The 22,375-nt window shown below is 42.1% G+C and overlaps 1 protein-coding gene across 2 annotated transcripts in view; it reads left to right on the top strand.

Moving 5' to 3' along the window:
- The window catches only part of ST3GAL1 (ST3 beta-galactoside alpha-2,3-sialyltransferase 1), a 72,992-nt gene extending 64,430 nt beyond the window's left edge, over window positions 1–8,562 (top strand). The window contains exons 5-8 of one of the 2 annotated variants that reach the window (XM_042870180.1): window positions 1,169–1,214; window positions 3,293–3,412; window positions 5,124–5,214; window positions 7,645–8,562. In XM_042870180.1, the coding sequence (XP_042726114.1) occupies window positions 1,169–1,214; window positions 3,293–3,412; window positions 5,124–5,214; window positions 7,645–7,733 (346 nt within the window). In that variant the 3' untranslated portion in view covers window positions 7,734–8,562. Of the gene's footprint in view, window positions 1–1,168; window positions 1,215–3,292; window positions 3,413–5,123; window positions 5,547–7,644 lie in introns of those variants that run through there. The other variant, XM_042870181.1, reaches the window with a different exon arrangement.
- The last annotated feature ends 13,813 nt before the right edge of the window (window positions 8,563–22,375 follow it).

Below are 22,375 nucleotides of genomic sequence, written 5' to 3'. Positions count from 1 at the left end.
AGCACAGAAAGGTTTGTCAAGTTTGCTTCTCACGATCAAGGTCAGACATGGGAAACAGGTGCAGGGGCAGATTTGCTGACGGCAGACTGAGAAGTCTGCATGGGTGTCCCTTTCTCCATTAGCACTGACAAACTCTGTGCATGTCTATTGTGTCACACCTGCAGGGACTGCAACCCACCTGTCCCCTCTCCTATTACATCGAGCCCAGAGTAGACATCTCAGGTCAGAGTGCCCAAAAGTAGTTCAGGAAATGAGAACATTGCCATTTTCACCACTGGATTACCAAAAATCACACGTAAAATGTTTAGATGATGCTAATGGAAGGCTCTCAACCTCTGTGCAATAAGTATACAGGACATGTTTTGAGATACGCTCCAATTAGAAGGCCAGTTCAACGGATTTTCTCACTTGACACAACCTTGTTTCATTCAACCTTGGTTAGATTTTTTTTCAGCACTCGTGATGAGCTGTGCAGTCTCAGCATGTGCTGTTCATGGGACACAGAGCAGAAAAGAGTTTTTTGTTTCAAGACATGACTCGTGATTTCAAGCCAGTCATAAGCTGTGATTTGAAAGGTTTACACTGGGGAACTGCTGGCAGCCATCTGCATCCCCCTGGGAGGCAGGGAATAGCCTGGTGGTGAGGGGCTGTGTATTGGGATGCCCGAGTTGCAAATAACTGCTCTGCTACCACCTTCTCTGAAAATAATGCAGCAGCTACTAGTAATAGGAGGGGAAAGGTCTCCCCCTGGTGGGGAATTTCTGCCATGAAATTGCATGAAACCATGTTACCAGCGTGCAAAAGCTGCAAAAGTAATGGTCCAAGAATTAGAAGTCATGATCTCTGTGTCATAGTGACTGTGTAGTAATATGCTCTACTACATCCTTGATGTTCCAGTGTCAATAATTACCTTGAAAATTAAAAAAAAGTAATGCCTTTCTATAAGCCTTGCTTCAATAAAAGCTCAGATTATTTTTTTTCATGCTCTATTACTTAATTGCGGCCTCATTTTCCAACCACTTTCTGAACTTGTTACTTTCAAATTATTTGAATGTATTACTTTATGTGAAGTACATTCATTCTCCCTTTGGAAATACATTTTTTTATGTTGTGCTGGGTTTTCACTAACGTTGGTTGTTGTTGCTTTTGTTTTTTTTTCTTTTACCAGCACATATGTTCCTGTTCCACGGAAGATCAAAGTCAAAAAGGAAAAGGTGAGCAGTGCTCATTTGTTAATTTGTTCTGCTGGTCCATCTGTAGATCATTTGCCTCTTCAGGAGACTGCAAGAATCCAAGAAAGTCTTTAACATCCATGAAAGTAGTGACCAAAATACACTCTTTTTACAAGACTTAGATAAGCAAAAGTTTTAGTTCCTTCGTGCTGTTTAGGGATTATGCACTAAATAGTAATCAGCAAACTGACTTTTTTTCCCAAGTACGCTGTGATTTAACAGGGCAGGATTTCCAATGGAGCAAGATGACTGTTCCCATGCTGGACCTTTAGCCATCATGCACAGTCTGTTGTTGTAGCTGTATGATCTGAGGACATAAGCAAGGCAGGCTGTGTAAAGGGAAGTTAAAGACGTTTCATCTTCCACAGACTTTCCAACAACATGGAAGTCTTGTTCCAGCAACTTTTGAAGAAGCTGGTTTTCAGAGAAGCTTAGAGCTCTCAGTCTCTCAAGGAGTGGCACAGTATGTTGTCAGTCCCAGAGGATTACGATCACAAATTAGAGTGCATCCTTCATTCACCGGATTGGGTTTTGCCAAGGATTTCAGATGAGGCCTTTAACCACTATCAGTTTGTATCACTCTACTTCAACTGTGGACCTATGTGGGGTATTAAATAATCACTCAGCTCACTTCTACCTGTGGTGATGGACACATTAACTTCTGCAAAACCCTTGTGAGTTAGACTGTGGCAGGTTGTCAAAGCAGTGTCACAACTGTGTAGCACCAGCCTAGCCCTGGGCTGGGGATATTCAGGAGCTTCCCAAACGAGAGACAAGAAGTATTTCCTATCACAATGTGTGAACCTAAGCACCATTTGAGAAGCAATTACACACAGATAAAATATCAGCAATTAACCCCTGACTTTGTAAAAGAAGAAGCCCTGCAGCTAACCAGATAGCAGTGAAACACTGTCACTCTAATTCCAAACGCAGCATGGAGGGAAAAGCCTCTCTTTTCCTGATTCAGTACAAGAAGGTTGAAAACAAAGGCTCCCACCAGTCTTTGGAGTCACTGTTTCTCCAGCAAATCATACATCAGACTGTTATCTCCTGGAGAAATTATGGGGTCATCTAATGGAAACAATCATTTAGAACTGATGTATGATTTGCTGGAGAAAAAAAAAAAAGAAAAAGAAATAGAAGAACATAGAAAAATAATTTGTTTGGGAAACAGGAGAAATGCAGCTGATGCTCCCTGATAGGATTCCTGATAGTTTATACCTACCCTCGGGTTTTCTTTGACCTATAAATATAGACACCAAGACACGGTTGCCATACATTGCAGAAGATATGGATGCTGATACTGCCCCCAAATACGGCATGTAATCTTACATTTTCTTTGAAAAGGCCTCAGACTCCCCAGAGCTCTCCTGCACTACGGCAGAATGCTGCAAGGAGAGCTGAATGTCTAATTTTCTTTTTCTTGCACAGAATCATACCCATTGGTTTCAGGAGGAATTACTTGGGCTTTATGTTAGTGTGATCAAGTGGGATACTGAGTCTGACAAAGGAGTAGATATGCGCAATTGCACATAGAAAATATGGATCATGCTTAACTATGGGACTTTATGTTTCCCTTTCACTTGTTGTATGGGAACTGCTGAATCACGGCCAGAACTTGTGATTGATCACCTGAGGCGAGCAATAAGTCAGCCATGGGAGCACAGGTGAAGGCAATTCACCTGTGCTGCCAGAAGGGGTGGAGCCTGGCTGCACCTCTCCTAGACCCATTTAAGAGCTGACTACCAGGGGGAAGGATCTCTTCTGGAGATCCACTCCACTGGAGTTTCCTAAGTGAGCTCAGGATATGGGTAAGCATCCTTATCTTTTCTGTTTTCTGCTTTGGTGTAATAACTATGTAGCCAAGCTCTCTGCTATAATACAACATCTGTATGTTCATTGATTGTACACTTGTCCTTAAAGAATACTTATTATCCCTTTCTTTCCTACCCTGGTGTCATTGTAGGGATGAGATGCTACAGTTTGTTTTGTTGGTTTTTTTTTTGTTTTTTTTCCCCCCAGTGTTTTAGTAATGAATCTATCTCTCCAATTTTGCCTAGATCCTGATTTACAATCCATCTTTTATCAAATACGTCTATGAAAACTGGCTTCAGAATCATGGGAGATACCCTTCCACAGGCCTTCTTTCTGTGATATTTGCACTCCATGTATGCGATGAGGTAAAGTCTGGCTATGTGTGGATATATAGGTTTTAAATAAGATGTACCACACTGAGGTGCCAAAATCATGCCCTGACCTTTATTTGCCACCTTCTGTGCCTTTTGCTTCTTCAGATAGATTCAAAGTCCTCAGTAATACTCAGATATGCTTGGGTGACCAGTCGCTGTTTCTTTTAATGGTAGAATCATAGAATCATAAGATTAAAAAGGACCTACAAGATCATTTAGTCCAACCATCTACCCATTACTATTACTAGCCTGAGCCACTAAACCATATCTCGTAGCTCCTCATCCAGGCACCTCTTGAATACTGCCAGGGATGGCAACTCCACCACCTCCCTGGACAGCCATTCTATTGCCTGACCACTCTGAGAGAAACAGTTCTTCCTTATGACTAAGACTGATAGGGTTTCAAATGCATTTCAGAGAAATTTAACTGAGCTAAAAGGTGGTAGTCTATTTGGAATTAAAAGATGTATAAATATGGATTGTGTCTACATCTACAATTAGTTGTGTATCCATCTCATCAGTGAAAGTCCAGAGTATATTGTCTGACTTCAGGCACCTGCAGATGTTGGCAGTGCCCTGAATATGCCCTGTACTTCCAGATGACAGTTCAGAAGAGTGGGAGTCTCTTGGTCCTGTGTGATATCTGCCCTTCTTGAGTAGATGTCAAGTACTCAAGAACATCTCAAGTAGCACTTATGCTTGGGCAATTGCATTGAGGTCTTAACTATTTAGTCCGTGGAGTCAAGAGGCAGACCAACCATTTGGTAATACATCTGGGGAGCAGGATTGCTCCCTGAGCTCAAGGATTGCTGCCTAGTTCTCCAAGTGCTCAAGCACACCCATTTAGATATCTGAATCTTAAACATAATCCCACTGGAATAATTTTATTTACCAACTCCTACATAATCAGTTTGGAAAATACAAATTACTTATTTTCAAATCCTTTTCTGTTCCCAGGCTTGTGAATTTAAACAGTAAATGCCTCAGTTCCATGAGTATGAGGAAATTTCCTTGATTGGATAATATGAGGTGATGCAAGTATGAGCTTGGTAGCAAAAGGGGAAGAGAAAAAAAAAAAAAGTGCCGGCAAAATCATTGGCCTAGACACAGCTCTGCTGATTAAAGAGAGCTTGTGTCTCAGTCTTTATTGTGTCTCAGGGGTGTTGACAGTATGCTGACAGTAATACTCCTAATGATACTGGCAGAAACTGTACCATGGCAAGGCAGATAGGATGGGCAGGTTGGGTGGATATTGGTTTCTGTCAAGTAGGCAATGAGCAAACTCAGATAAGATTTGAGCTTATGACCAGAGGAGACATGCATAGCCACTGATGAGTGAGCAGCTGGGAGAGGAGAGGCCACAGGAGTATGCACAAACAAAAAGCATAACGCCCATCTGACTCTGGATCAGAAGTGACTGCGGGGCAGACACTTTGCAGAGGATTTTATTTGGAAGACAAGGACAAACTGAAGACTTTTCTACTCTTCTCTCAGCACAGCTTAGGGTGTAATGAGCATTGATTAGACCATGGGCCAGTATCCTGTGGTGGCACCATCTCAGTCAGTAGAACAACTTGGTATAGCAAAGAGGTCATCGGGTGGTGATGTCTATAGATGTACTGATAACCAAAAAAAAAAGCTTTCAATATTTCAGATGACCAGTTGCTTTCCATGCCATATCACTAGTTCTTTTATTTCCTAGGTGAATGTGTATGGTTTTGGAGCAGACAGCAGAGGACACTGGCATCACTACTGGGAAAACAACGCTTCAGCTGGGGCTTTCCGACAGACAGGTGTCCATGATGGGGATTTTGAGTTCAATGTAACTTTGACTCTTGCCTCCATTGAAAAAATAAAATTTTTCAAGGGCAGATGACCCTAGCCACAGGGACAAGTAGGGGCTGCAATTTCCAACATGCAGCAGCACAAAGCTCAGTGAAGATGATCTGGATGTCAGCCAGGTTTGAAGGTGTGAATCTGGAATGGATTCAGTGTGTCACACTGCTGCATTGCTCACCACAGGGAGCTCAGCTGAGGACCAGCTTGAATGCTGCACTTGATTTGCTATCTATAGATAGCTAGGAACTACCGATCAGTTGTGGGAATAAATGACATCCTGACTTCCTCCTTAGGCTCTCCAGATTGATTCCTGAATTACTGGTGAAAGATCTACCTGTTGCAATTTGGGGGAACTTGGGCGCAGGGACTGCTGTTTGTATGTCCGCTCTTTCCTTGAGTAAGGCAAGAAATCCTTGAAGAACATGGGAAATGTCTTCTAGGATTTGACACCTACAGTAGCTCTGAACATCATAGTAAGAATTACCTCAAAGTAATGAATTCAGTTCTGCTGTTAATCTTTTCAAATTCTCTTCTGTTTCCTCTTCTGGTTTCATGCACTATAAAGCAAAAACGTGATGAAGTTGCCTGGAGTAGTAACTGTTTCTACCATAGCCACATTTTGCATTGATGGCATCTAGGAAACGCAGATCAAATCACCTATGATCATATCTTATTTATTATCGCTTCCTATACAGCCATAGTAAAAAAAAAAAAAAAAAAAAAAAAAAAATATTGAAAACTCCAGAAAAAAAGAATAAAAATAAAAGAAAAACTAAGGCCTTTTTAGCCTGTTTAACTGTCTTGTTTAGTTATACATAACTTTTTAAATTTTTTTGTGAAAATTACTCCAAAATGCTTATTTTTATTTAATCAGTTTAAGGTGGAAAGTGGACTGTTTTCTCTTTCAGTCGTTTACATGTGCCTTTTATATTGTGCAAAGATTTGATTTTTTTTTTTTAATGGTGACAAATGGTATTTTTTTCTCTTTTTTTTTTTTTTTTTAATAAAGGGGAAGGAAATTAACCAAAGTGTAGCTTCCAAGTGGTATACTTTTGTAGTTGAAACTAGGAATAGTATCTCCTATATTGTACTTAAGCATACACAAACAAGGCTAATTTTTAAAGGTAGCTTTTACCTTTTTTATGGGAAAATATCCAAATGTTCCAAGGAATCTTTTCCTCTTATTTTTTTACAAATTTAAAAGTGGTATCTCTTTACAACGTCTACATTTGAAATGCAAGAGATAGCATGGGTTGGAATATAAGATAGTGACACAGTAGTGATGAATCCCTTGCACAGTAGCAACATCTATAAAGACATGATCTACGCAAACTGATCCTACAGTGTAAGCCAGACTATGTGCGTTGCTCAAGAGTGAATGCATTATTGGCAGAGCTTCTAGACAAGGAGAGGAGGGAAGTGACAGTGGCGATTTTACATCTGCAGATTTGTCTGGATTCAAAGAATGAAGTTCAGGTTTTCAAGAGTGGAGAACTGTGGGTTTTGCTTCCCAAAATAATGAAAATAGAACTTACGGATTGTTGACCAATTTTCAGCTCTGCTGAAACCAATGGAGTTCTTGCCACAGACTTCAATGGACTTCAGATCGGGCCTGGAAAAAAAAAGTGTCTTTCATTTCTAATGGATTACAGTGTTTGGGATTTGAGGTAATTCAGAAATTGTATCTAAATGACCTGTCTTTTGTGCACCAGTTGCCACAACATGTCCTAGTGGATAGGCATTTTGGTGTGAGCTCAGTGAAAGCCTAGCCCTGCAACTGGCGATGTGCTTCAGTCCAAGATTTGTCCCCCCTGGCCGGCTTTTAATAGTGTGCTCCCCTCCAAGGCAGCAGTTCATGGCATAATGACACAGTCAGATGGAATATACGTGTTTCACCAAGATGAACTCCTTTACCCACATGACTATTACTGGGCTTAAAGCATGAAAGGAGCTGTGGATGCCAAACAAGGAACTAAACTGTCTTTGTTGTACACATATAACTCTTCAGTTTAGCAATAGGGAAAGGGCTGGATTTTCAAATCTTCATTATGAGACCTGTTCATGATCCTTATGTCAAGAAGTCCTCTCCCAGCATGTTGGCCATTACAACTACTCAGCTGCGTGTCACAGGTGGAGCAAATTCAATGTGCTTGATGTTTCTACCTGAATCTTGTTTATTTTAATAATTTCCACTATTTAAATTGTTAATATGCTTCTGGAAAGATGTCACACTAATATTAGTCAAGCAAAGAAACTTTAAGAGGAAAAAATTCCTATGGAACACTCCAACATTATCTTCACCCTCTGACTGGATTCTGGAGATTATTTTTAAATCATCAGTTTGAAATATGACAATTTATTTTCTCATTGTTTTCTTCTCTCAGATGTCAGTAATGGGAACATTTCATTACTATTCCAGTCATTTTCAGAAAGGTATGGAAGAGAGTTGTGGCTTGGTACTATTTCCCATTGATTATTTTACTACAAGTGGCAGCTTGCAGTCAAGAAAAGTGATATTAAAAAAAAAAAAATCAGCTATCTTCTAGCCCGTATTATTTTAAAAAGTTTCCTGTTGCTGCTCAATTAAATTTCCAACTTTTCCCTGGATATTCTGCTTCTGACAGCACATACAAAGCTCTTGGCTCGTACTGTTCTGGATAGTTTTAAAGTCTTCATGTGACAACCTGCAATTTGCGTTTTTCTTGCCAACTGCAGGTAGTAATATGTACCACTGAGGTCCATTTTTCAGAGCAGGAGGAGAGCAGAGGGTGGACCTTACAAGCTGTAGGATGAAGGATAGTCCACACCATTGCATTTCTGTTCCAGAGGAACTTTCTGTTGAGTCCTGTATGTGACTGACTGATCATCATTCAAATGCCTTCGGAATAAAGAGGTACCAACAGATGATGCTGGAAGAAGAATTCATTCCCACTGTCAATGGAAGACTGTCTGTCTTTCTGCTATAAATTTTCTAGTTTTATTTTGTTTAAAAGAAGTTGCTAAATCAACATGTCGAGACATCAAACTCTTGAACTGTGTTTACCACCCCTGAAAATTCTCTGAAGCACTCCTTGAGTGTGTTGTGTTCTTAACCAAAGCCAAATGTCTTGAGCACTTTTTTTCTCTCATGAACACATTTTCTTCCAACTTTTTCTGGCTACATAATTGAATATGATAATCATTTTCTTGTTGTTTTGTTTCGTTTGCTGTGTTGGTGGGCAGTCTCAATCATTCTTTGATGTTTTATTTATTTAATTTTTCAGTATGATATGAATCAAAATAAATTTTTTACTGTTATCAAGTCAAAGGTGTTTGTCTGTACTTTATCTTTTTCCCACAGTATTTCCGTTAGTTCCTAAGACCTCCTCTGACCTGTAACAGTGCAAGATGGAAGCATTCCATCTTCTCTTGACACAGTTTTCTTCTCCCATGAAGAAAACTACTACAGTCATGATGTTTGCAAATCGTTCCTCACTCCCAGAGTAAAGTTGAAAACAGCAAAACTTCAAGGTTTTGAATTGAAGGTTCCCACATTCTTCAGCAAGTTTAGCATTCTGAATCCTAAATTCCCCTGAATGGCTTCCTAATGTGCAAGAAGCTGCATTTGGGTCTCCCACACTGACCTGTAGGTAAAGCTCACTTCTCAATCTCCTTTAGGTATCTCTAGGTCTTACATCCACCTGATGCCAGTCCTTCAGTAACTCAGTAATTTCCTGATTCCTCCTCTCCAACTGTCCCCACAGTCACTCACAGAATAGGCTGTTCCTTAGCAGAAGGTCTAACAGCCATCAAATGATAACTAGGCTCCCAACCTGTGATAGCAAAATCCTTTGCCTGTGGCTCTTACTTAGCTTGGCCTCACACCATGCTAAAGGTTGATGCTGCTGAGGGAAGTTACTGAGATTAGAGGTTCTCTATTGGCCAGCCTCTAAACCCATATGAAACCTACCAACACCAGCATAAAGTTTCTGGAATTTTAACTCTAAGTGCTTCTTTATGTCACCGTTACTCAAACTTTAAAGCTGTTGGGAGCTTTTAAGCAAAAAACTGCAATGGTAAAGCAGTTGTCAGTGTGGCTAGTCTTGTCTTTCAGGAGTATCTTGAAAATTAATGTATCTATCTAGCCTGCTGAAAAGGAGAACAGTCCCACCATTAACTAACCAAATGTGTGAGGTGGGGTCTCACAACCACTGCAGACCTCTCTCCAAACACATAGGCATAGCATACCCAAACGTGTAGGGATGTGCCTTTGGTCTGTTGGAGTCCACAATTAGGTGGAAGGATCTGCTCGTGCATTTGGCACCATATTAATGCCTGCTTCTGAATACCACATTGTTCTTAACGGATTTCATTTGTGCTTGGGTTTTGCTGGCAGCAAAATTACTCTGAAGGGTAGAAGGAGGTGCCATCAGAGAATGACAGAATTGTAAGGATTGATGAGATCCCTTCTTAGTCTTCTCCGGTCTGAACAGTCCCAGGTCTCAGCCTTCCTCCTCTGTCATACTTAGCAAGGCAAAATAAAATGAGGACAGCTTGCCATTCAAAACCATGCTTCATGTCCACTCACAAGAAGTACACTGAAATGCAGATTCCATGCCTAAAGTGATTTTGTCTGGAGGATAATTTATCTTAAGTATACAATCTAAAGACTCCAGGGAACAGTAAGGTATGTAGCAGCAACAAGAGCAACATCTAGACAGATGGACCAACTACAGGAGTTGGACAAAGGCTTTTGTTTATACAATCAACTGAAGAAACAGCTACCCGCAAAGGCAAAATATGGCTTCAGTTCATGGCATGGATTTCTCTGATGGCTCATACTGAGGACAGCAATTAAAGCAAACCAATGAAATAAGGAGGACTCTCTTGCCACCTTTAAAATGCATTCTCACTTGTCTCTCCTGCACTTTCAGTGAGCAGATCTCATTGTTTTCTTATCTTCAGGCAATGTGAAATAAAACACATTTCCCTCAGTGGAAAGTTCTCCAAGGTTAGGTTATTTTATGAGGAGGTAAATGTCAATGGTTTAATTTTCTCCTATCGGAAATGTTGCACGTTGTTTTACTCCTTAGTTTCTAAGGCAACATTTGGCTGGCAGATTATAAATATATTCATATAGGAATTTGGCTGGACCTGTGACACTGACACTCCTACTAAGACGTAACATTTCCTAGACCTGTTACTTTTTCCACATGATCAAATATTCCAGTGTCACATAGCAGGCCCATAGCTGTGCTGTCAGCTGCCTCCCTGTCCACCCAGACACTAAATCAGCAAGAAAATCATCCTGCCCTATGCCACCAACGCTATGTCCCACAAGCTGTGTTCCTCCTGTGAAGTCCAAGCCAAGTGCCAACATCAAGGAACACTTAAAGCAGCTTCTCCCCATCTACTTTCGTTGTGTTCTGATCCTGTTTCTCCTTTGGGTGCTGGAAGACTTGTTAGAATGCATCCTCGTGCTCAGACATCAGAGGGTGTGTATGGGTGAGCAAGGGCCCCAGGAGGCTGATGAAGCACAGAGTTTCTGGCTGTGGAATCACAGTCATGGGAGTGGCTGATGACCAGCGGTTCATCAGTGGGGATTTTGGAGAGTTGTCTGGCTGACAGACCATGTCATTGAGGGTTTAATTTGAATAGGTAGACAGGGAAATAGAAATAAATAGAAGGTCAATAAATAAAATTAGCAGAACCTCAGAAAACCTTCAGAAACAAAAACATTTTAACCATTTGTTTTGGTCAGTCAAAGTTGGTAGGCCAGGAGAGAATTAGACTGCTCCTGGCTTTTGGGCAGTGCATGTTGTTGGAGGTTGACCGTGGGTAGCAGCCAAGCATCCACACATCTGCTCCCTCCTACCAGTGAGATGCATGCTAGAACAGAAAGAGCAAAAGAGAGAAAACTCATGGGCTATGATTAAAGTTTAATCTGTTAAAAGAAGCAGAAATCCAAGCCATGCAAAGGTGGTCACTCAGCATCTCATGCCAGCAGACCAATACCCAGCCAGTGTCCAAGCAACAGCCACCTCAGAAGACAACCCTCCATCTCAGCTTATTGCTGAGGTTGATATTATATGGGATGGAATAACTACTGGCCTGCCCTGGCTGTGTCCCCTCCCAACTCAGTCTCCTTGCTGAGAGGCACAGCAAGAAACAGAAAAGGCTTTGATGCCATGCAAGCACTGTTCAGCAGCAGCCAAAACACTGGTGCTCTATCAACACTCATAGCCATGATTGCATAGCACAGCACTATATAAGCTGCTATGAACAAAGTTGACTCCAACCCAATCAAGCCTTAAGGTTAAAATGGACTCAAGGGTTGTAAAGACCTTTCCAGAAGTCTGAGAGAAGGTATTATCGATAACACGTGAGAGAAACCAAGTCAAAACTGCATCAAGCTAACTCAATTACAACTTATTCCTAATTACTTATCCCACAGATCACCCACTGGAATCAGGTGAAATAACTGCTCATCACTAACAGGAATGACATGATCCAAACTGGAAAGAACTGGGAGTTTCATCAGGAGGAGTGCAACCAGGGGCACTTTGTATGCTCTTGCTGAAGTGCTTCTGAAGTTGCAGTGAAATCACTGGTGGCAATTTAATTCTTGTTGAGAGTTTGAGCTTGAGCTTGTGAGAGCTGGAATAATTTTTAAACCACCATTTCCAAAAGCCATGGGCAAGAAGAAATCACTGTTCAATGTGACTGTGTGTGTGGTGTTTCCTTCCCTCCCTGCACTGGTGCAACCTCCTCCCTAAAAGCGTGTGCCACTGCAGCAGTGATAGCGTTCCCCACAGATGCTATTCCTCAAGAACCAAAGGAATTCACAGCTGGTTGCAAGCCTGGCCCATAGCTGCATGACTTCATAGAAGCGGGGAGACCCAACGGCATAAGTTAATAAAGATAAAATGTTGTCTTTATTTCCTATCATAAACAAAGGAATGGAAAACATGAGCAAGCACTCATGCAGGTTAATGAGTTTCTGAGCAGTGAAATGTGATTAACTCATTTCAGTCAGAGACAGAGGTCTCAGCACCTCATTAGCTCTTTCATTAACAGTTACAGCTAATATCTGATTAGCATCTCAGTTTAGCCTGTAATGAGTTCTTCATCTTAATGAGGAAGGAGTTTTCCACTGGGTGATGGTGAAAGGAAAAGATAGGAAAGGAGCCCTCTCCTTGCTGTGCTAAGGAGACACCCTGACATCTTCTTCACTAGTCCATCTGTTCTCCCTTTGCCCTTGTCACTGTCCATACACTGACAGAGACGTGTGTATGATGTGCCAAGAGCAAGCCCAAGGGAGAAGACCCAGTTCTGGCACCTGAAGAAGAAATCAGCCGAAGTCAGAACAGTCAGGACAGTTCAGGAGGTACTATCTTCCTCCTTGGCTAAATGGAGGCAGTAAGTGACCAGAGGTGTACAAAGAAGGCAGAAGAAAAATTGGGTAAAGATATGAAGCTACAGCTGCTTTCCTATGGAGAGTTCCACATCACACAGTGATTTTTTTCCAGTAAGTTATTTTATTTCCCCACTAGAGAGTGCTATTTTTCCATTCCCAGGAGTAGTAGAGTGGCTTCTAGAGAGCTAAGCTCGTTCGTAGCATCGAGGCTGTGATTCATTTACTAGATCTTTCTCTTCAGTCTGTGGTGTCTCTGAGAACTGAATGCAGGAGCACGCTGGCAATGAAAGGGACTGGGGAATGCTACAGGCAGGAGTCCTGCAAGGCTCCACACTGTGAGGGTTCACATCAGTGTAGTTGTCTGTGCAGTTTTTCTTTTATGCTCTGAGAGGAGACAACGCACCCAATTATGCATTTGTTGTCTTTAGAAATGATCGTCACTGCAAAAAAAGGAAATTATTTTGCCTTTTAAATTTAATTTCCTGACCACAGGCAAATATTTGGCATTCCTGGTGTTGTAGCAATGCTCAAATCTTTTTAATTGGAGATCTAAAAGACTTTATTTATAGCAGATAACTGCAGACATAAGGGCAGCTTGCTTGTTTCTAACAAGGCTTGTATGCTATGCTACCAATATAATCAACTTGTGTGGTTTGGGATCTTTTTGTTCCCAGGCACAGTAGCCACATGTTAAATGAGAGGCAAATATATTGCAAAAAGCAATCAATGTCACAAATTAATTAGTAGGTTCAGTGAAAGCAGAAATCCTATCTGGCCCTAGCTGTGCCCTAAAGCCAAGGGATCAGGGAGCATGGGTGGAGCAGCACGGCCCACTTGGCAGAGCACCCACAAGGACCCAGCACTCCTGGCTCCTGCCTCGATGGCTCTGCTGGTGACCACACTAATTCCCATCGGTGTCTGTTGGTGCAGATGTAAGAGCATCTATCCTGGGATGGCACTTGTTGGGGCATGCTGGCATCACTCATTCTGCCCCTGCTGGGGTATGGAGCTGTGTCCCATCCACCTTCTAGGAGGGGATAGTTGTGCCAATCCCAAGAGACCCACAGAACAGTAACTTACTGCAGCATTCAGAGACGCAGGTGCCTCATTTCCAGAAGTGTTCAAGGCCAGGTTGCGTGGGGCTGTGAGCAACCTGATGGACTGAGAGATGCCTGTGGCAGAGTTGGGCTAGATGATGTTTAAGGGTTCTTTCTAATGCAAACCACTCTCTGATTACAATGTGATACAGAGTTCACCAGCCTGACTTGCAGATGATCCAGTCACTGTTGCCTGTTGTTGGACATTAGGACATGAGAGTAAACTTCCTCACTAGGAGGATGAGAAGGATCAAACAGAAAATTGATGGGATATCTGTTGCTGGAAAGCTGGATAGACAAAACCATGACTGGTCTGATGCAGCACTGGGGCTTGCCACTGAGATTAGAGATCTTCAGGGAATCCTTCCAGGCTATGCTTCTAGGAAATTCTCGTGAGCATGCAGAATTTTTCTCTTAATTTGCAAGACTGAGTCTGTATTTGGATAGGTTGCCTGTTCAAGGATGGGATAGCTTTGTTGAACCAAAGACACCAAGAGTTTTGAACAGAAGATAAAAACTTTTCCCTAAACAAACCAAGCTCATCAGCTTTGCATACCTGTGTAGGGATGGATAGCTATTAGTGTAAGGATGGAGGCAATACATTATTAGCTGGTGATCTTCTCAGTAGGTGGACAACAGCTCCTTTTCTCAGAGGTCAAAGCAATCACATCCATTTACACCAGCCAAAAGCAACACATTGCCATTTTTTATTTTTTATTTTTTATTTTGTCATTGTCTGAACTCTATAAATTTAACTTTCTGAATGTTAATTTGTGGATTAATGGAAATGCCATTTCTGGAAGTACCATGCCCTGGCATCCTCTCCATTCATCCCTTTGAGGTTGTCTTTTATCATGTCTCTGTATATTGCTTAGCATGGGAGGAGATGGGGATGATCAGTTTTGATCTGTTCAAGCATCCAGCAAAGCCTGTCTGCCAGTCAAACATTTTGCTGACTGTTAACATGTTCCTAAAATTCGTATCATTTACATGTTATGCAGCAGGGCAACAGGTTGTCCATAATATGATAGATGAAAAAACTATTTTCCTTCTCATTGTTAAAGTAGGTGTGTCCTAGATTTTCTGTAATACAGACACGTGCAAAGACATATATATGCATTTATGCAATGTCTGATGTATACTTATCCTTCATTAGTTTTTTTTTGTTTGTTTTTAATATGTTGTCCCAATCTTGGTTTTCACCCATAATTTTAGGATTTTGGAAGATTTTTTAAAGCTAGAAGAAAATATCATATATCTGCTTTTACAACAGGATAAAACGCACTCAGGCAAAGAGAAAATTTTCCTTGGGAAAATTAATCATTTCTAAGGTCTTATTCCCTTTTGAATAAGGGAATTGAATCCTCATTTGTGAAGGAGAAGTGCAGAAGGCTGCTTCACAGATTTCACGCTACAATAATTCACTCCTGCTCTGTAGAGCAGGCATTAAAAATTATCCAAAAGACATTTCCAAATCTTACCTTGGCTGGACTGTGTCCTTCTCACAGTTACAGATTCTTAGAGCTGATATAACATGTGAATACTTTGCCTTCAGGAAGCAATCACCCTGCAATTCAAGCCTTTCTATTGAAAATTCATATCAACATCTCCAGTGACATCAGGCTAAAGCTGCTTATGTGAACTTGGCCTGATCCTGTGTTGGCCTGAATTAATTTTAGAACATGGCACGGAGACTGCTGAAGTCTCTTGGAAATCTTTGCATTTTCTGTAGTGTGTTTGGATTAGCACTGAAGGGTTTGTGCCAGCAAACAGAACAGTTCACAGAATTCCCCTGGCACTGGTACAGTCAGTGCCACATACCAAATACTGCCTGGTGGGAACAGTCCCTGGGAAGTGCTATGATGGGACAAGGAGAAATGGTTTCAAACTGAAAGAGGGGAGATTTTAATTAGAAATGAGGAAAAGGTTTTTACAATAAAGGTGGTGAGGCACTGGAACAGCTTGCCCAGAGATGTGGTGGATGCCTCATCCCTGGGGATATTCAAGATCAGGCTGGTTGGAGCTGTGAGCAACCTGCTATAGCTGTAGGTGTCCCTGTTAATTGCAGGAGAGTTGGACTAGATGATCTTTTGTGATACCTTCCAACTCAAACGATTCTAAGATCTTATGATTCTATGCCTGGACACAGTGCTGGTTGTCCCCTGCCAGAACTGACTGAACAACAGGAGCAGATGTGGGACAGAGCCTTAGTCTGTGCTTTGTTTTGTTTATAAGTATGGGCCCAACACAGTCAAATACTGAGCTTTCCAGAGCAATGGAAAAGGCTACTGTGCAGCAAGCAGGCGAAGCCTCCCTGTGTTTCTTGCTCTCACCTGCACCATTCCTCCCCTCAGCACAGCAGGTTCCAACCAGTTTCTGTTAGATTTGGCTCAGAGATCAGGTTTTGCATTTCTCCTCTTCTATACTAGCATAAGTGATGACAATCAAAGTGCACATGTGTTTGTTTTTCCACTGGAGAGCTGGACTGGAACAATAGCAAGCAATTTATGCTATATATTGTGGAGAAAAAAAGACTCCATGAAATCAGACCCTAACAAAATAGGAATGAGTTAGGGAAGATACAGTGCATGGATTAAGTACAGTACTTGAATGATACAGTACTGGGACTGATTCTGTTTAATATCCTCATCAGTGACATCAACAGTGGGACTGAGTGCACCCTCACTAAGTTTGCAGACGACACCAAGCTGTGGGATGTGGCCAACATGCCCAAGAGACAAGATGTCATACAGAGGGACCTAGACAGTTTTGAGCAGTGGGCCCAGGAGAACTTCATGAGGTTCTACAAAGCCAAATGCAAGTTCTTGGTTCTTTTCACAGCATGTTTAGCTGTAGTAAGACAGCTCTAACATAGTTTGGAGAAAGGAAGGGCAGAGACCTCAAGTACCCCATCCTATCCATGATTCCATCCATATGTAAATCCATGGCCAATATCAGCCTGACCTCAGGAGGAAGCAATCTGTGCTCCATCTTCTCCCTTCATCTTCTCTTTCTCCTGATCTCCACTATGGTCAGACCTGTAAGCTGTCTTATTGCTGACCCTGACTTGAGAGGACATAGTGAACTGAAAGCTGGAAAATACCCTGCTCCATTCCCTGCCACTTGCTCTGTGCAGTAGCCTCAGGAAAGGCTCTCGCTCATCAATTTGTTATTGATCTACAGCAGCTGTAATTGCAGAGATGGAAGCTGCAATTAGAGCAGTGAGAACAACATAATATGTTACTCCGAGGTTGTGGTTACCAGAGGAAGCACATCTCCCACATGGAAGCAGGCGAGATGGTCTAGAGGCCATGTGGTCAGAAACAGTATGTTCAACAACCCATTTCCCATATAGCAAATCATGACTGATATGCCATTTTCCTCATCCCATACCTTGGTATGTGGGTGTCCCATCCCATTTCTCTTGCACAAAATTAAGAAATCCTTTGAGCTGCTGAGGTCTGAGTGAAAGCCTGGAGGACTAAAAATCTCTGACATTCACATGACATTTAGACAAGAACCTGCTTATCTATGAAGACTTCGCTGACCATGAGATGACCTGGGCAGTCAGAGTGTCATAGAATCACAGAATTACAGAATGGCTTGAGTTGGAAGGGACCCTGATGATCAATGAGATGAAACGCTCATGCCATAGGGGTGTTTTAATAACAACAAAAAAACAACAGCAATGGTAAAAAAATGATAAAACAGTATATACAAAAAGAAAACCATGTGTTACAGCACTTGGTATAGCCCCAGCTGCTGTATCACTTGGAAAACTATTTTATCTCCATCTCTATCCAGGTAGAGCCTGATTTGGTACAAGACAGCAGGACTGAAGGAAAAGAAGTGAAAAAGAGAGGGAGAAAGTCTGTCCCTCTCAACAGCCAAGAGCTGTCAGATTGTATTCCTCGTTTTGTGTATTTCCACAAGCAAGGACTTGAAACAAGGGCAAATCGCAGTGACCACTGTTTGTAAAGAGCCCAGATCTCTTCTTTTCCTAGTAAATGCATGCTTGAGCTAGCACTGCTCTGGTTTGGTTGTTCCAAGGACCTATGGGGGCCAGCAGTAATTGAACTGGAGTATGGTCACAAGCATAATTAACAGATCATACAATCATGCTTCCAGCACACAAACCTCTCCAGCTCTTCATGATCTTGTCCCAGAATGGTAAACAAAGACATAAGACATATGTACAGCCCCATTTGTCATGTCCCTGACCTGCATTTTGATCTTGATCCTCATCTCTTCTCTGCTGAAAGCTAATGAAATTCCAGTATGTGCTTGTTCTGGTTTTCCTCCAAACCCCTGCTCCCTTTTCTGAGATGTCCTGAAAATAATTCAGTTAGCAGGAAAATAAACAGGACATTACTCCTGATGGTTTTCAATTGTATTTTCTCTTTCCCTGATGTCAGCCTTTGGAAGAGGTGGGTGGGGGAAGAGGAACTGAGAGCCATCAGAGAAGATTTTCTGGCACCAGTGAGCAACCTGTGTGCTGCCAAACTCTTCACTATTGTTCAGCGTGCACCCTGCTGTTTGCCTGAGCCCTGAATAATAGAGCCTTACTGTGAGACTGTTAAAGAAAAAAATTAAAGTTGAGCACAGAGAAGGCAGGTGAAGCAGCAGAATGAACTGGTCCCAGCAAATGCACATTTTTGCCTTATCTGACAGCTAATAGTGATGACAAAGCATAGGTGTTTTTTAATAGCTGTTGCTTTTTGTTTAGTATTGAGAAGCAATTGGACAACACTCTCAGACATAAAGTTTGAATTTTCAGTGAGCTTGTGTGGAGCGAGAAGTTGGACTTGATGATCCTTTAGGGTCCCTTCCAGCTTGGCACATTCTGTGGTTCTGTGTCTCTAAAAGTGAAGGGTCAGGAGCACAAGTCTTATGATGAGTGGCTGAGGGAACTGGGATTGTTCTGTCTGGAGAAAAGGAGGCTCAGGGGTTACTGCTCTCTACGACTCCCTTAATTAAGGCTGCAGTAGGGTAGGTGTTGGCCTTTTTTTGCAGACAACAGCAACAGGACAAGCGGGAATGGACTGAAGTTGCACCAGGAGAGGTTCAGGTTGGATATTAGGAAGAATTTCTTCTCAGAAAGAGTGATAAGGTATTGGAACAGGTGGTGGAATCACTGTCTTTGGAGAGCTATGTAGATGTGGCACTAAGGGATATGGTTTGGTGGGCACAGTGGTGATGGGTAGACGGTTGGACTAGATGATCTTAATGGTCTTTTCCAACCTTAATGATTCTATGATTCTAAGTATTAATAGAGACTGAGAAGTAAGATAAATTCCAAAGCGGACTTGCATCCTTTCAGATTTCATTCACAGGGTAGACTCTAATCCTGGAGACACAGGTGACCTCTGTCCCTGGTGATAATGGGGACCTCCGGGGCTCTGTTCACCACTGTCCATCATCCATACTCATTCTGTGGGGTTCTGGGTCCCACCAGCATAGGATGGTGTCCTGTTCGTTTAGCAAGCCTGTGTCCATATGTATTGATGATACTGAGAGTTCCTGCTATGAGAAAAACAAAGATTAGGGCATTGCAGTTCCTTGCCAGAGTAATTTTTTTTAAGCACATCCTATATAAGTTAAAATGCATTATTAATCTTTAGAAAGACTTTCTCTGCACCACAAGACAGAGCTGTCCCACTGCATTCACACCACATTTTCAGGGGGTTCATCAGATGCCTAGAAGAGCTCAGAGTATACCAGCCGCTGTAAAGGATAACCAGTTTCTGAGGCTGCTCAGCTGAATCTCTCCGGCTGGACCAGGCTCTCAGCAACCTGGCTGAGCTGTAGATGTCCCTGTTCATTGCAGGGGAGCTGGACTAGATGACCTTTAAAGATCCCTTCCAAGTCAAACGGCTCTATGATTCTATTATGTTAATCATAGTGAAAATCACTATCCTGCTTCTCAATATGCAGATAGCAATCAGCACGCTCTCAGTTAAACCAAGTGACAGGCTGCAATAACAGGTGACATTAGGAAGGACATCAGGAGTATTGCTTGAGGCAACACTCCAGACCGGATGGAGTTGGTTGAGCAGGAGAGCAAGCAGATGTAAGAACTCCAGATGGAAGAGGCATAAGAAGACATCTGAAATCACCCTTTGTCCTTCTTTCTTAAAAATGAGTACCAGCCTGTTCAACATCCTGCTGTATTGCTTTACGAGGTGTGATTGCTCTCAAAATATCTGAGCCTCCCCTTTTCAGTCCAGATATCAACCTAGACCACTAGTCATAGTGTTTCTGACCGAAGGCTCAGTTGTCCGGCATCCCATCTGCGGTGAATGCCCTGGAGCAGATGCTTGAGGAGCATTCCTTCCCTTTCAGCCTCTGGCAGCTGGCACACTGAGGAGGAAGTTATATTCAACCTGTCCTGTCCCACATATGTTTCTTTTGCTTTTTTTTGACTCGTCTGTCCAGCACTGCAGGCATTCAAACAGGTCTGAATTCTTCCCATCAGTAGAGGGCAGTACAGTCTCAACTGTCCCAGTGCAGGGATGTGTTGCAAGAGCGGTTGAGTGTTTAATTAAAGGTTGAGCCCTTTTTGGCACAGCTTTGTGCTTTGGTCTCCTGGTAAACCAACTTAAGAACTTCGCGGGTTACAAAAGCCAGGAGTTAATCAGTAACTCAGACTTTTATCACGTGCACATTTAGCTATTTAGTCCTCCCTTGTAATACCTGCCTTTTTTTGTTTGGTTGTTTTTTTTGGTTAAAATTTCCAATTTAATGAGTAACTATAATGTGAAGGAGATGACATGCGCTTGTTCTCCCAACATACAGGAACTTTTTCACTGGTGGCCATTTTAACTGTAAGTAACTGTATCCCAAATTCACTGCCATACAGAAATGAAAATCGGACTGTTTACAGAGGTAGAAAAAAAAAAGAAAGTATTCCCTTAAGGACACCTTAGTCCCTCCTGCAATGTCACCTGGCATGGTTCCCAGCTTCATGCTGTTTTGCAGGCTCATTTATCTATGTACATCCCTTCTATGTACTCCCAACATCTCTTCCTATCTTTTCCTTCCCACCTATATTCACAGAACTACAGGAAAGAAAAAAAGAACAAACAAACAAACAAAAAAACCGTGAAGCAGAAGAGATCTTGGGAATTTATTTGGTCTGGGGATTTACCTTCCCCCTGCTCTATCCCAGTGCATCCATTTACCAAGAGAAGAGCAAGGAAGTGAGCCAACTTTGTTGTACAGTGTGCTTTGGATTAGGTACCTTCTGTAGGGGAGGACTCCAAGTTTTGCCATTGCTACCTGTGGGAATGTGGACAAGCCAACAGCTCTGCCTGTTCGTGGATAACCTAAAGTAGAATTGTACCAATCAGAATATCCCAATTTAGAAGAGGCTCATAAGGATCATTGTGTCCAACTCCTAGTGTCTGCCTTTGAGCTCTGGGATGTTTCATCATCTGAGTATGAGCTGTTTTGACATCCGTAAGAGTGTTATTAAGACAATATAAACTACTACTATCATTCTATGCAATTCTTCCTGTACATGGGATGTGCTGATTTCTCTGTGCCAAATTCCCACCTGATCACTCCAACTTTTCCTCTTACATTTCTCACCACATTTGGTTTCCTTTGACAGAATCACAGAATGCCTTGGGTTGGAAGGGAGCTCAAGGATCATCAAGTTCCAACCCCCCTGCCACAGGCAGAGCAGCCAGCCACTAGATCAACTACTAGATCAGATTGCCCAGGGCCCCATCCAACCTGGCCTTGAACACCTCCAGGGATGGGGCATCCACAACCTCTCTGGACAACCTGTGCCAGCAATTCACCACCCTCCCAGTAAAGAACTTCCCCCTGACATCTAATCTTTTCTCTGTGTGTGCTCAAAACACAGCTCTTAAAATGACTGTTGAGAAAGTTCATGGTACTAAAACTTTGTACATATTCGTAATACAGCCACTACTGATAACAACATACCTTCTGAGATTTAACCCCTTTTTTCCCAGGAGAACCAGTACAGATGCTTACTGTCATTTTTTTCCATATTCCCAGACAGGGCTCTTTGCCCCCAAAGCGTCTCCTTACTCACATCACCTCCAGCAGAGAGACAGGCTGTGAAGATGAGCAAAGTGAATGAAGGCAGAAACATTTCTGCGGTCTTTATTCCTGGTGACACTGGCTGAGTCTGAAAGCACACGGCTGGATGTCAACAGCCCGGGCAGAGTTTGAAGAAGCGGCACCGTGAAAGGAGGGGTGAATTAATGGATGTGTTCTTCCTGTAAACTGAAAATTGAAAGTGCCTGACCACAGACAGCCAGAAGAAACAAATCCAGAGCTCTCTAGGACAAATTTTATGGTTGCTTTTGACAAAAGAAATTCTTTCAACCTGGCAATGATGTCATTAACTTCCCAGCATTGATTCTGAAATTCTCCTCTCTTTTTTAGACTGTGTTAAACACTAATTAAACCCACTTATTGCAAAAACAGCCTCAGGTTCATAGTGCTATTTATTAAACTCCTTAATGAGACGAGAGGGAAAAATAGTTTTATGCTATATCAATTTTTAATTAACACTGTCAGTTTTGTGCAGTCAGCATTGCCAGATGCCTGGGAGAGCAATCCAAAGAGTGAAAAAGAGGGCAAGAG

This window comes from Lagopus leucura, unplaced genomic scaffold (assembly GCF_019238085.1).
Source record: "Lagopus leucura isolate 7727_CA_CO unplaced genomic scaffold, USGS_WTPT01 Super-Scaffold_100002, whole genome shotgun sequence".
Classification (NCBI taxonomy): Eukaryota; Metazoa; Chordata; class Aves; order Galliformes; family Phasianidae; genus Lagopus; species Lagopus leucura.
This window is presented reverse-complemented; position numbering and strand designations above follow the sequence as displayed.